The following is a 12,490-nucleotide window of genomic DNA, read 5'->3' as shown; positions in this document are numbered from 1 at the left end:
GGTCTCTAGCCACGACGAAGATATGTCTTGAGATAGATTCGTTCCTGAAGCGTGGAGAGCAGCTCTCCCTCCCTCTCCCTCGCTCTGTGTGAAAAAGGTTGCCGACATCATCAACGACCGCTGCGGGAGAAAGGGGCGCGTAAGACTGAAAGGAAGCGAAGATCCAATTTGCGAAATTCCGACTTGACCGCGCCGACGTCTCGCCGAAATCGGCGCTCGCGTGGCTTCCCTCGGTGGCATACTTAGGCGAGCGCATGTCGAGTTCGGCGATCGGTGCCAGTTTCGGTGGTAAATAAAGGGCGACGCCGTCAAGCTTAATTCCTGGCAGGCGGCGTACGTTACGATCGGTTTCCATAGGGGGGGGGGGAGTCAGACTCGAAAGGAAGAAATTAAAGGGCACGTCGCGAGCACATACGCAGTTCGCGGGCTTAACGAGAGATTATATCTGGTTAACTTCCCTGTCTTTCCTTTACTTTCTCTCGCTCTCTCACTATCAAACAGTAGAACGCAAAGACATGCCCTCCGAGATAACGAACACCGTTCCTGCTGTACGAAATCCCGGAAGCTATAGCAAAAGGTCTGAGCTCACATTGGAAGAGAAAGCTATAGGGAAGAAGATGTTTAAATGCGGAGTTTTCATACTTGTGCAGTCCCTCGTTCACTGTGTCGAAGTGTACGTAACGTGTTAAAAAGAAAGGTTCTGTGCCTTGCGCGTCGGCAGCGAAGGGTTTACGCAGGGTCTCGATCATGGTGGTCTTCGCTCTTCCTTTTCAAAAGGTGTCCCGAACACTAGGATCGCTGAGCGCATGTTACTTAAGCCAGAAAGAAGAACATGCAGCTTGTCCCGAAGCGTGCATCTCTCTAATGCCCAGTATTCGTGGCTCCATGCCCGTTATTTTGTCTTCTTGCACCGCTAAACGTGATAAACGAACAGAGACTGATTTGTGGTAAAGAAATAGCTCAGAGGCCGCCCTGAATTACTCTTTTCCAGCGTCCTACTTGATGTTGAGGTAAGGAAGGAAAAATAAGATGGGAAGAAAGTTAAGATGATTATAATACGGAAAGACAAGTAGATGCGCATTAATAAAAAAAATAATGACTGACAGAAACTGGAAGCGTTGCCACAGTGGCCTCCGTAGCCTGACAGGCAAATTATTTCGGTCGTGAACTCAATAGCAGGCTTTTTTTTTTTTTCCGGTACGTGGTCGGTTGTCGAGGCGTGCAGAATATTTGGTCACCTGTAGTTTCTCTCGCAGCTACAGCGGGAACGTGCCAAACGAGTGGTCTGTAGTCACCGACGTTGTGTAATTCTCACCGTCCGAGCTCTCCGCACGGTCACTGATGTGGCGGTAGTGTTGGATAATGGCGACGCCAAGTCTCTTTCTATGTAGAAGGCTTGCGCGACTTCTTTGGAGGCTGCGTGCTACCCTGAATCGAAGCCCGTGATCGAGCAAATGATGCCTGCGATGACGATAACTGCTACCAGTAACTTCTCTTGTCGACGCGCATGATGTCTTGTAAGAGCGTTCGCATCTGTCCTAGAAAATAGAATGTAAACAGAATTAGTATTGCGGGAAGCAAACCTTGAGTTGGCGACCTCATTTCAATCGGCACGGTTGTGTTCGGGAAATCATTGAAATGCTATGACGTGCCCACTTCTCAGGGCAGATTTTATATACATTAAAGGTACGCTTGCTTCCAGACGGCAGTTACAATCGGACTTACAAGTGAGGCCCAATGTGTCGCAAGGAACGAACGCGGCCAACCGACACGGCTTGAACGTGCCAGCGCACCTTCGTCTGTCCTTTGCGCTCCGTGTATGGAGCTGCTTCTATACACCGTTTCATGCATCAGGCGCAACGCTGGGGATACTAGAGGCATTTTTTGCAGTAGCTACGTTCGCGTTGAGGAATCCTCAGGTGTTTTTTGGGGGGGACCAGTTTTGGACAAAATGTTACCTAGGATCAATTCTGAATGAAAAAAAAAAATAATCCTTGGAAACAAACAAACCGTACTCTTACGCGGCTGCTAGCACGTTGCTTTTCTCGATCAGTTAGCTTGTCGTTGTTTTTCTTCTCGTGTTTCTTTTATTTACTTATTTATTTGCCAGCACGCTGCGACAGCCTCCCTCACGTACATGCTTGCGAGAGCAAACACCGCTTGCCAGCCGGAAGCATGGACGGAACGCGCGGAGCGACAAATTTTGGTGGCCGAACTTCTTGCGTAACTTCGATAGCGTTGCACCTGATGTAGTCTGAAACAGAGTATACATCAGAGTTATTGCATGGGCTCCCGCAGCCTACATACAGTAGGTCTTATCGTGCATGGGAAACCCTCATGCAAGCGCTCTTTTGCATTGTCGACAACTTTTCGCGTTCCCGCTATGCGCTACCAAATTTGGCAGACCTCCACTTTGTGTCCCAAGCTGGCTATAGAAGTCTCACCGCATTCCTGCCTCCTTTTGTTACGCGCTCACTTGTGCCGACACGTGCCTGCGATTAATTAAATTACTTTGAATTAGTTGTAATACGCGCAAGAACGCTTGCATATGTATTCGATATTTATCTTGCCTTTTTCCTTCACTTGTACACATAAAATCAATTTCTTTGCGTACGTCGACAGTGCGAAACGTCGACAGCAACAAATTCTGGAGCATGGTGGCGCGAGCTTTGTAGCATCGCGTCCCGCGTCAAGAACGGGGACTGCACTCAGCCCTTTCTTGTGTGGAGCTCACATAGGCTATATATCTGCATTGGCGGTTCGGGTTAAAGTTTACCGAAGAAATGTGATTGCTTACGCTTCATTAACGATCACGGGCAACGGGTGGTCTCTTACCATTTTTCATCCTACATCGCCAAACTGTTAATTTATGGCAACCTTCTACCCCTGAACTGTTCGTTTTCTTTTGCTTGCTTGTTACTTGTGTTTACATTTGCGCTGGCAGGTAACCTTACAATGCTGTCACAACCGTAAAACAAAACTTTCGTGAACGCTCCCAATCATGCACAAGCACACCATTCCGTATACATGCCGCCATAGTAGCGCAGTGCGTAGCTCTGCAGAGCTCGAGGTCGCGGTTTTAACGCGACAGCGTTAAGGGCCCCGCGTCCAGCGTCGACCGTCGTTTCGGCAGAGATTATTTTGAACCACGCATATCCAACCACGAGTTCCTGGCCTCTACGTAACGCAAGGAAGTTACTAAACTAATTTAATTTCTCAAGGTAAAATGCGTCAGAAGAATCGTAAAGTAGGAATTACACACAGCCTACAGACATGATAGCGTTGGTTTGTAATTTGAATATACGAGAAAACATAATTGTGTTATACGCGAAAGCTCAAAACGCAAACCCCTTTCCCAGCGTTTCTACCATTCATAGAGCGGGCATGGCCTCAAAGGCGACACAGCGGCGCGCCCGGTTCCTTGCAACAGCTCAAAATGACGCTCGCCTCCGCCGCATCGTGGCCCGCGCAAGAGGCCGCGTTTCTACCAGAAAGCTTGCCTTCGCACATAGCGTTGGCCGCCAGCGTTTCCCGGTAAGCATTACGGTTACATAAGCTGAGCTTGCCGGGAAGCGTGAGAAGCAGTCAGGTATCTTTGAATGCTATCGCGTCCCACTCTTAAGGGCGAAGCTTAAGCGTCCTACATATCTTTTATTCCGGCCGCGGTGGACGGATTTCGATGGCGGCGAAATGCAAAAACGCTCGTGCACTTAACTTTAAGTGCACGTTAAAGAACCCCGCGTGGTCAGAATTAATCCGGAGTCCCCCCACTATGGCATGCCTCAAAATCAGATCGTGGTTTCCACACGTAAAGCACCAGAGTTTAAAAAGTGCTTAGTGACTAGTCTACAATATCGTCGTGATCTCCTCAGTAGCCGGCGTTCCTTCGCGCCTTCTGATATCTAGCGTGTTGTGCGTGTACTACTAATCAATTAAGCACACATCAAAACTGAGGCGCGCCCATAATAATCCTCTTCCTACCGGTCAGCCAGCCGGCCGCCATTCGCGCCGAGTGCAGTGGTGCTATAGTGAGCTGTAGTTAATACAGGGGCGCTTTTGTGGACACTCCAATTCTGCCCTAGTGTCACCATCTTGTCTGTTCTGATTGGCTCGCGGGGCAGCTGTGCCCCATCTGATTGGTTCAGAACGCCAATATCGCGGAAATTAACGCTGTCTAGAACAACAGCCACTGAACGCAGCGCTCTACTTCTGTAATAACAAAAAAAAACTAAATTATGGGGTTTTACGTGCCGAAACCACGAACTGATTAGGAGGAACGCCGTATAGTGGGGGACTCCGGAAATTTGGAACACCTGTGGTTCTTTAACGAGCACCTAAATCCACGCCTAAATCTAAGTACGGGGGTTGTTTTCGCATTTCGCCCCCATTGAAATGCCGCCGCCGTGGCGGGGATTCGATCGATCCCGCGACCTCGTGCTTAGCCGCCCAACTCTACTTCTATAGCTTTTGACACAGTGTCTGTACGACTATACGTACCATAAAAGTTAACGATTCGGCGACTGGAAAGCGTTGATGACCTAAACACCCGTGTGTGGTCACATGTTCTGAGTGACGTCTGTAATTTGATTTGCCAGCGGATAGCGATCGTAATAAGCGTGTTTTATGCGCTGTAACGTTCGTACGGCGTTCCGAAAGCAAACACGTTCATCCGTTCGAGGAATCCGTTGGCGAGCAATCATTTGGGACGGAACGGCGTTGTGCAAGACGATTGTTGTAGTCGGGATCGCGCTGCCCTCCACGGGCGCTGTTTAACGTTCGCGACGACTCGCACTAATTATTCGCGCGCTGCTTGACACGGATGCTCGAGTCCCTGGCCGCGGCTCTCGTTCATGCTCGGCAGCGCGAGTTCCTTGTGCGCCCCCTCGTCCCTGACGCCCACTCCCCGAGGCTATTAAGGAGGTGCGCTTCGGCGTTGGCCCAAAGGCGCGCTTCTCGCGGTGCCCGATCTCGCAGCCGCTGCCCGCGTTACATTTATGCCGGTGCATTTCCGCTGCTACGCGCATACGCGCGACGAGGTTTCGCGGTTCGTGTACTTTGCTTACGCATGTCGCTGCCTGCAAACAGTGTGTTCTCGTACGAGATGTCTCATAGGAGAGACTGTAAATACTTCTTCAGCACAATACAGGAGAAGTGGAGACATAGCCGTTCTTTTTTTTTTTTGTCGGCACATCTTTCGTTATAATGTTTGGTATTCACTAGTGAATCGAATATTGAACCAATATACACTAATTAACGTGTCAAGAACACTACTAATTGGATTGTAACAGCGAATTTATGCTACCTATAGTATGCCAAGCGCGGACCCAATTGATAAAAGTTGCGTTTCTCTCACCATTTATGCGCCATGGTTCCTTATGGCCTTCGATGTTGCGCCGCATAGCACGAGGTCGCGGGATCGAATACCGGCCACGGCGACCAATGGGGGCGAAATTGAAAAAAGACACCAGTGTACTTAGATTTAGTTTCACGTTAAAGAACCCCAGATGCTCAAAATGAATCCGCAGTTCCCTACTAAGGCGTGCCTCATAATTAGATCGTGATTTTGGTGCGTAAAACGCCATTATTTTTTCTCGTCCGCTATTTAAAAGAAATGCTTATACATATTGAAAATTAGCAGCGATAGAATGCGCTTGTGCTCCAGCTATCAGTTTGCTCACAGCGAAAAAGGAAAATAGTATTTTAGAAATGATCCACAAAACATCTACGATGATTTTTCAGTGTAAGCGAATAGCCGAGCCCACGTAGAAAGCAATTTATTCGCTTTATTAGAAGAATGATTCATATGAAAGCGTGTAATTGTTGCACAAAGGATATTTAGGTAGCGTTATTTAGCCGACTCCTGTTGCCGCCCACTGCCTGTTTTCATAATCAGCGCAACGTCCCCGTATATTATTGATTCGAAAGCGCCAAATGCCTCATTGAGCGTCAAATGCCTCACCGGCGTCTGTAGCGGCAAAATGAAGCCTAAATTTCCATTGGCTGCGACACCAGCGCACGAGCGCACCTCGAGGGGGCAGGGCGGGCGAAAGGGCATACCTGATGCCGTAGTAGCGCGCCAGCTGTTGCTTGAGGGGAGAGGGCATCGCCGAGACTATACGTCACCCTCGCTCTGGGAAGCCCGTGCTATCCGTGCGTTCCTTGTCGGCGCATGCTCTCGCCTGCATTTTATCTGCACCTCGGTAAGGTCAGATCGAAACGCGCCAAGCGTCTCAACGCGCTTGCTTGCCCGCGAGTTCATAACTCGGCGCAGCAGCGTTCAATTGAACATAATGCTTTCGCATTCACTACTCATAAGCAGCGCGTAGATGTCCCCGGATATTTTCCTTTTAGATAACAGCGATACGAACGCTCCAATCTAATTATTACTGTCGACGTCGCCGTGAGGTTCCGTATATATTACAGCGAAGCTGCTAGTCTCTTAAGTTGGTAGGGATCCGCGTGCGCAGTGCTGACACTAAAACAAACGGCAGCTGTACGGCTGTGTCTGAGTTTCCACGTTACAGAGGTGGCGTCGACCAGCCAAGACGCCTTCGCATCGAGCTCCGACAATCTTATGCGTTTCATCGTTTTTTTCCTGCTACCAGCGTATCGACGACATTATCCTCAGACAGGGCTTCGCTCAAGGAACGGCTGGATGTCCTACCCTCCACAAGTGAGCCCATCTTTTGGATTTTACGCGAGCTTTTTACCCGACCACGTCGCTACGCCTAACGCCGGAGCTGAGACGCAATCCTGGAACCTACCCCCACTCCCGTCGACGCCGGCCTCGCGCCACCGCGCGCAGTTGCGTGCCGCGAGGCATCGCGTGCCGTAGACGCCAACGTGCAATCGGAGGCGCCTCGCTCACTTATATTGCCGGGACCTTACCCCGCCTGCCGCTGCAACCGAGCCAGCCAATGTAATGGACACTCAGCAAACTGAGAACGCTGCTGAAGACGGCCGGACAAGAGTTCAATACAAGAAGAATCTTACCGCCCCCCTGCACCCTGCTGCGCTCCACACAGTCGTAATTCGACCTCAGAGTGATGTGCACCTCCCTCAGCACAAATTGCACCACATCTCACAGGCCGTGCGGCAACAAGCCCCCCTCGGCCCACACGAAGCCCTGGATCTCTCACTGCATATTAAACCACGAAGTAATATAATTCTTATCAAGACACCAAGTTCAATAGCAGCGGAGAAAATCGCGGCCATGTCTCAACTCGCACTTGGACCAACCACGCACACTGTCACAGCATACATAACCGCGCCGGCCAACTCCTGTAGAGGGGTTATCCACGGAGTTGACGCCGGCACATCTTCGGAGCACCTGATGCAGAACTTGGACACTTTTGGACCCGCCATACTAGCCTCCCGGATGATGGGCCGTTCAGAGACTGCTATTATTACATTTGAAGGAAGCATTGTCCCCAGGAAAGTCCTCTATCATCGAGCTATGTTCCGATGTTTGCCCCACCACCCCAAAGCAGAGTTCTGTTCCTTATGCCTGATGTATGATCATCGTGCTGACAACTGCCCCACCAAATCAACTATTATCAGATGTCCTGACTGCACGAGACAACTCAAGCAGGCAGGAGAAGACCAATGCTTTCTCCTCTGCCTGCACTGCGGTGGCGATCATAGGACCAATGACCCCAGCTACCAAATTAAAAGGCAAAAAGACCATAACAAGACAGAACGAGCCTACTTACAACGCATCAAACTGCGCAACGAGCAACAGCGTACACTTGGTTCCAGCGCCCCCAACACCGCAACTTCAATCGATTACCATCGGGAATACCCTGCATTATTATCGCACGGACAGCAAGAGCAAAAAACGCAGACGCAACAGCCCCAGAGGAAGCAACAAGACATGCGACCTAATACCCCTGTCAAGCGGGCAAGTTAAGTGCACTTACTGGGAGTGCACTTCGGGACCTTGAGTCACACTTTAGGCAACGCGCTTCTTAACGGGAAAATAGAGTGTACTCCCAGTAAAAAAAAATGGCGACAGACTAAGAGCGCGTTTTTTAAAGATGTAAATTAACAAGAGAAAGCTGCTAAAAAGCGATTGTTTTAAGTAGAATTATAAATAAAAACAAACTTCATCTATTTGTCTCAACAAAATACGAAGATGTCTTTATTATATGTGTGTTGCAAGTCTATGCTGGCCAAGACGAATGCCTAGCCAATCCAAAACAACATGGCGGCGTTCGGCGATGCGGCGGTTGATCCTGCTAGAACAGAATATGAGCGAGTTCTAGGCTATTATCTGTGCGCGAGAGCCCGGCGTCAACGGCAAGAACAACAACTAGACGATGACTTTGAAGACGCAGAAACAACTTTCAGGTACTTGGAGGATCAGCTCATGGCGAACAATTTCGCCATCCTGACCGTCCTGGCAGAGTATTATCCTTCCACCCATCGGGAACGGAGGCGCTATGTGAGAAGTGACACATGGTTTGAGGACACTTTACCCAACCTAAGCGAATTTCATTTCAGACAAGCGCTACGTGTGTCTCCCTCCACCTTTCGGTACATAGTGGAATCGTGCCGCCCGGTCCTTGAGCGGCAAACCACCAACATGATGACGCCGATCTCTGTGCAAAAACGTGTCGCAGTGGGACTATACCGCTTGTGCTCTAGCGCCGAGGACAGAACGATTGCCCACCTCTTTGGAATAGGTCGCTCCACTGTGAATGTTCTACATCAAGAATTCTGTGTCGCCGTGGTGGACCTGCTTGAAGGGGAATGGTTACAAATGATACATCCCAACAAAATGAGAGCCCACATGCGTGAATTCTACGCCTTCACAGGCTTTCCGCAAGCCATCGGCGCCTTGGATGGCTGCCACTTTCCTGTCTCGCCGCCGAAAGAGCATGCCACGGACTATTATAACTACAAAGGCTGGTAGGTCCCTTCGCCTCTGGCAGACTAAATTTTGCAATTAGCGCGACATCATTATGACGTAGAAATGAATGGCAGTTTTCTTCGCAGTTAAGGGTTCATGCGGGATTCTATAGGGGATGATATATACATATCGGGCATTGTATATGTAAAGATGCAAAAGTTGCCTACTACCTAGCAGCATGCATGCTTAATAGTATGAACGCGTTTATGATGGAATATTAAGAGCCATGGCAGATGACGTGTGGGTAACTCAATACTGCACATGCATCTGCACCGTTTCTGACAGATATAAGATTTGCATAATTTGTAACACTATGTGCCTCCTGTTGTATATGTGCATTTATATGTGCCAGTTTAAAATGTTCCCTGTTGAATGCTTTCAGTATAAATATTGCTCGCAGGAGTCATCCTAATAATATTCTGTTTTACTTTATGCAGCAAATTACAGTCAACACACTTGTCTGCAGTGCTGAAGCAGTGAGCTTCAGTTCCGAGAAATTTAACTTCTAGCTTGGCTACAGTACAATCACCACAGTGCAAGTCACATGGCAGTTTGTATGCCTGTGCACCTTCAATGCTGATTGCCTGCTTAAAAATTGCAATTCCTGTAGGCAACAGGGAGTCATTTCAGTGCTCTAGACAACTGTGGTGATGACTACTTCCATGCGTATCTTCAGAGCAATTGCTGATGAATCCACATTTGCTTTCCCACACAGGTACAGCATCATACTCCTGGCAGTAGTGGATCACAAATACCATTTTCGGTATATAAACGTTGGAAGTCCCGGAAGGTGCCATGATGCCAGTGTTTATGGCCGATCGAAGCTGCATACGCTAATCGAGAATGGGACCTTCAGCTCTCCCATGGCAATGATAGAAGGCACCAGTGTTCCACCGATTATTTTGTGTGATCAGGCATTTCCCTTGTCACCGAACCTGCAAAAGCCATTTCCAAATGCTCAGGCTGGAAGCCGTGAAGCAGTGTTCAACTACAATCTTTCAAAGACTAGGAGGATTGTCGAGAATGGTTTCGGGAGGCTAAAGGCACGCTTTCGCTTTGTGATGAAGAGGATGGAGTGCCGGCTGAACAAGGCCAAACTGGCTATTCGAGCTGCTTGTGTACTTCACAATATCTGTGAGGCAATGAAAGACAGTGTAGAGCCCCAGTGGGAAAGTGAGGCACGTGCATTGGACTTGTATGCACAGCCATCACGCAACACAGGAGAGTGCAGTGGGGGAGGGCAAGAGGTAAGGCACGCCCTAGCAAGTTATTTTTGGAAAGAGGCCCAGCACGCGCCATGACTGAGTGCAATAGGAAGCAAGCTGAAGCGAAGCAGGCATTTTTGACTGTGTCACTATGTTTTTAAAGACAACTGCTACATCTTGCTGTTCGACTAAAGTGGCAGTTTTGGTGTGACATGACTTGAAAAATAAAGCCCAACCCAAGACACACACAGCGGACAATAAAAAAGGACACGAGGATGTCAACGAGAGCAGAGCTGTCTTTACCTGGAAAACGAACTGTAGCGCAACAGAATGGCAACACGCAGTGAGAGCGCTCGTGCAGCGTGCCTGCATTCTATTGTCTTGTTCACCGCTGGGCTAGTTTGCTTTTCAGACCATCAACCAACAAGCTTCAAAAGCCATGTTGCCATTATCTGGCTGAAACATATTTAAAATGTACATTTGAGTTGTCACGCCAATAAAAAAAAGGACTGCAAGGGCACACACCATGCTTGGCATCAATTATTTATTTATACATTTTTTGCATGATGTCAAGTAGCTTTTCTTCCCGAGCTTCGCTCCTCTTCAGGATCTCAAGCCGCTCCCTCTGTATCGCCACAGTCTCTGTTCTGTGGCGCTCTAGTGAGCAGCGCAGTTGACGCTGCTCCTCCAACAATTCCGAAAGCAGTTTTGTGGGAGGAGCCAGCCTTTTTTTCTTGGCAGCTGTTGCTGTAGGGGCCGCAGGTTCTTCTTCAGTGCCAGAATCCAGTGGTGAGGCTTCCACTTCCTGACAGTCTGAGCTTCGCTCAGAAAGCGAGTCGGTAGGTGTCTCTGGGGGCTGGCCCACTCCACCGTGCACCATGCCATTGAACAGCTGAAGAAAAAATAAAAACATTGTTGTGTGCAAAAAAAAAGTGCAAGCCTAAACAAACATCTGCGAACAAAATCTGTGCTCATGGAGTGATGGCTTCTGCTATTCTGCTGACAATAAATGTAGCATTTGTCATTTTACTCAGTGTTCCTAGTTCATCCATATTTATAATGTTTTCAAACATGCATAAGAGCATGAACCAACTTGCCAAACCCTGAATTTTGAGCCAACAAAATATATGTTGCACTGAATGTGAATGCGACAGCCAGTGCATCGTACTATACCAACTCGACTGGCTGACACCTGCACCAGTTACTACCCAACGATGTTACGGTGAATACCTCCTCTGGAGAGGTGCCAGCAATGGCACTACATCCACTTTCTTCCATTAAGGTAGAATCATTTGCTGGCAGCGATCCAAGGAACCGGTGGATGTCCCAGTAGAACTTCCATTCCATTCCGCCAGACCCGGTTTTTGTGCCTGTTCTGGTCAGTAGCCTGAAATAAAATTTTTCAAAATGACGCCATAGTTTGCTGCAATGCACAACCGCAATACTTTCTTTGTAGTTAGGGGAAATAAAGCAGAACGAAAATGTTAATTCTGTGGCGTAACTGCTGCGACAACAAGCAATTTTTGACTCGCCGCTTTGGCTTTCGGCTGCTGAGCCACTATCGAATCCCGTCAGCTACTCCTGCTTTTATATGGCGAACTGCAAAAACGTGCGAGCGCTGTACAACGCCATTGCACGTTAGGAAACCCCAGGTGGTCAAAATTAATCCGGGACTGTTCACAAAGCCTTCTTTAGTGGCCCACGTGCACCTTTGGGACAAACACAAATGCCAACAAAAGAGTCCGACATAACAAGAGACGACGAATACATGAAATAATTCAGCTACCTCAAGTAAAACAGATGTACAATGACGCTGTTAAGTAGAATATAAATCAGCTTTTACCTGTATTTGTTGCTCATGTTCTGGATCTTCTTTTTTACTTCCTTCGTGCTTTTCACGATTCCCACAGCACGGAGCCGTTCCGAGATGGCCATATACACCTTCAAGTTTCTTTTTGCACCGCGCAGGTCTGGTAACACATCTTCCCATATATTAATCAGGGCACGGGTCTCCTCGTCTGTCCATGTCGTGCGCTCCTTGCTTTGGCAGCTCTCCTCATTTTGAGCTGCCATATTTGACGCAATTAACGCACAATTTCAAAGGAGAGGCGACGGCGAGCTGCCAAGACCAGTCACGCAAAGCGGCGATAAAAGACGGCGAGTTCGCTTTGTAGCTGCACAGGAAAATACCACGCACACGGCTCAAAGGACGACCGGCGTGGTCCGCACGCTTTCACAGCAACATAAACACGAACTGAATGAACATGGCGGCGCCGCAGTGCCGCATCATTCGGGCGCCGTTAGTTGCGTACATGATAAATTTGTTTCTTTATTGGGCCGTTTCGTTTCTCGCTAAACACCAATTATATTGTTA

General features: G+C 48.6%; 2 protein-coding genes across 2 annotated transcripts; one reads left to right on the top strand and one right to left on the bottom strand.

The window, feature by feature from the left end:
• The first annotated feature begins 8,014 nt into the window (after positions 1 to 8,014).
• LOC142571146 (uncharacterized) lies at positions 8,015 to 10,609 on the top strand. Its single transcript, XM_075679427.1, has 2 exons — positions 8,015 to 8,910; positions 9,627 to 10,609. Exons 1-2 carry the CDS (start codon positions 8,204 to 8,206, stop codon positions 10,210 to 10,212), a joined length of 1,293 nt encoding a protein of 430 aa, XP_075535542.1. The 5' UTR covers positions 8,015 to 8,203; the 3' UTR covers positions 10,213 to 10,609.
• A 43-nt stretch (positions 10,610 to 10,652) lies between these two features.
• On the bottom strand, positions 10,653 to 12,142 carry LOC142571144 (uncharacterized). Its single transcript, XM_075679426.1, has 3 exons — positions 11,960 to 12,142; positions 11,347 to 11,503; positions 10,653 to 11,008 (listed from the first exon to the last, which is right to left on the bottom strand). Exons 1-3 carry the CDS (start codon positions 12,049 to 12,051, stop codon positions 10,661 to 10,663), a joined length of 597 nt encoding a protein of 198 aa, XP_075535541.1. The 5' UTR covers positions 12,052 to 12,142; the 3' UTR covers positions 10,653 to 10,660.
• Positions 12,143 to 12,490: the final 348 nt, after the last annotated feature.

This window comes from Dermacentor variabilis, chromosome 2 (assembly GCF_050947875.1).
Source record: "Dermacentor variabilis isolate Ectoservices chromosome 2, ASM5094787v1, whole genome shotgun sequence".
NCBI lineage: Eukaryota > Metazoa > Arthropoda > Arachnida > Ixodida > Ixodidae > Dermacentor > Dermacentor variabilis.
Note: the sequence above shows the minus strand (reverse complement) of the source record. Positions and strands in the feature narration are given on the sequence as shown.

Coding starts and splice junctions, on each gene's coding strand:
- LOC142571144 (XM_075679426.1), bottom strand. CDS start 12,051: ATGGCCATCTCGGAACGGCTCCGTGCTGTGGGAATCGTGAAAAGCACG. Junction 11,504..11,959: donor AACATGAGCAACAAATACAG/GTAAAAGCTGAT, acceptor ATTTTATTTCAG/GCTACTGACCAGAACAGGCA. Junction 11,009..11,346: donor CTGGCACCTCTCCAGAGGAG/GTATTCACCGTA, acceptor TTTTTTCTTCAG/CTGTTCAATGGCATGGTGCA.
- LOC142571146 (XM_075679427.1), top strand. CDS start 8,204: ATGGCGGCGTTCGGCGATGCGGCGGTTGATCCTGCTAGAACAGAATAT. Junction 8,911..9,626: donor TATTATAACTACAAAGGCTG/GTAGGTCCCTTC, acceptor TTTCCCACACAG/GTACAGCATCATACTCCTGG.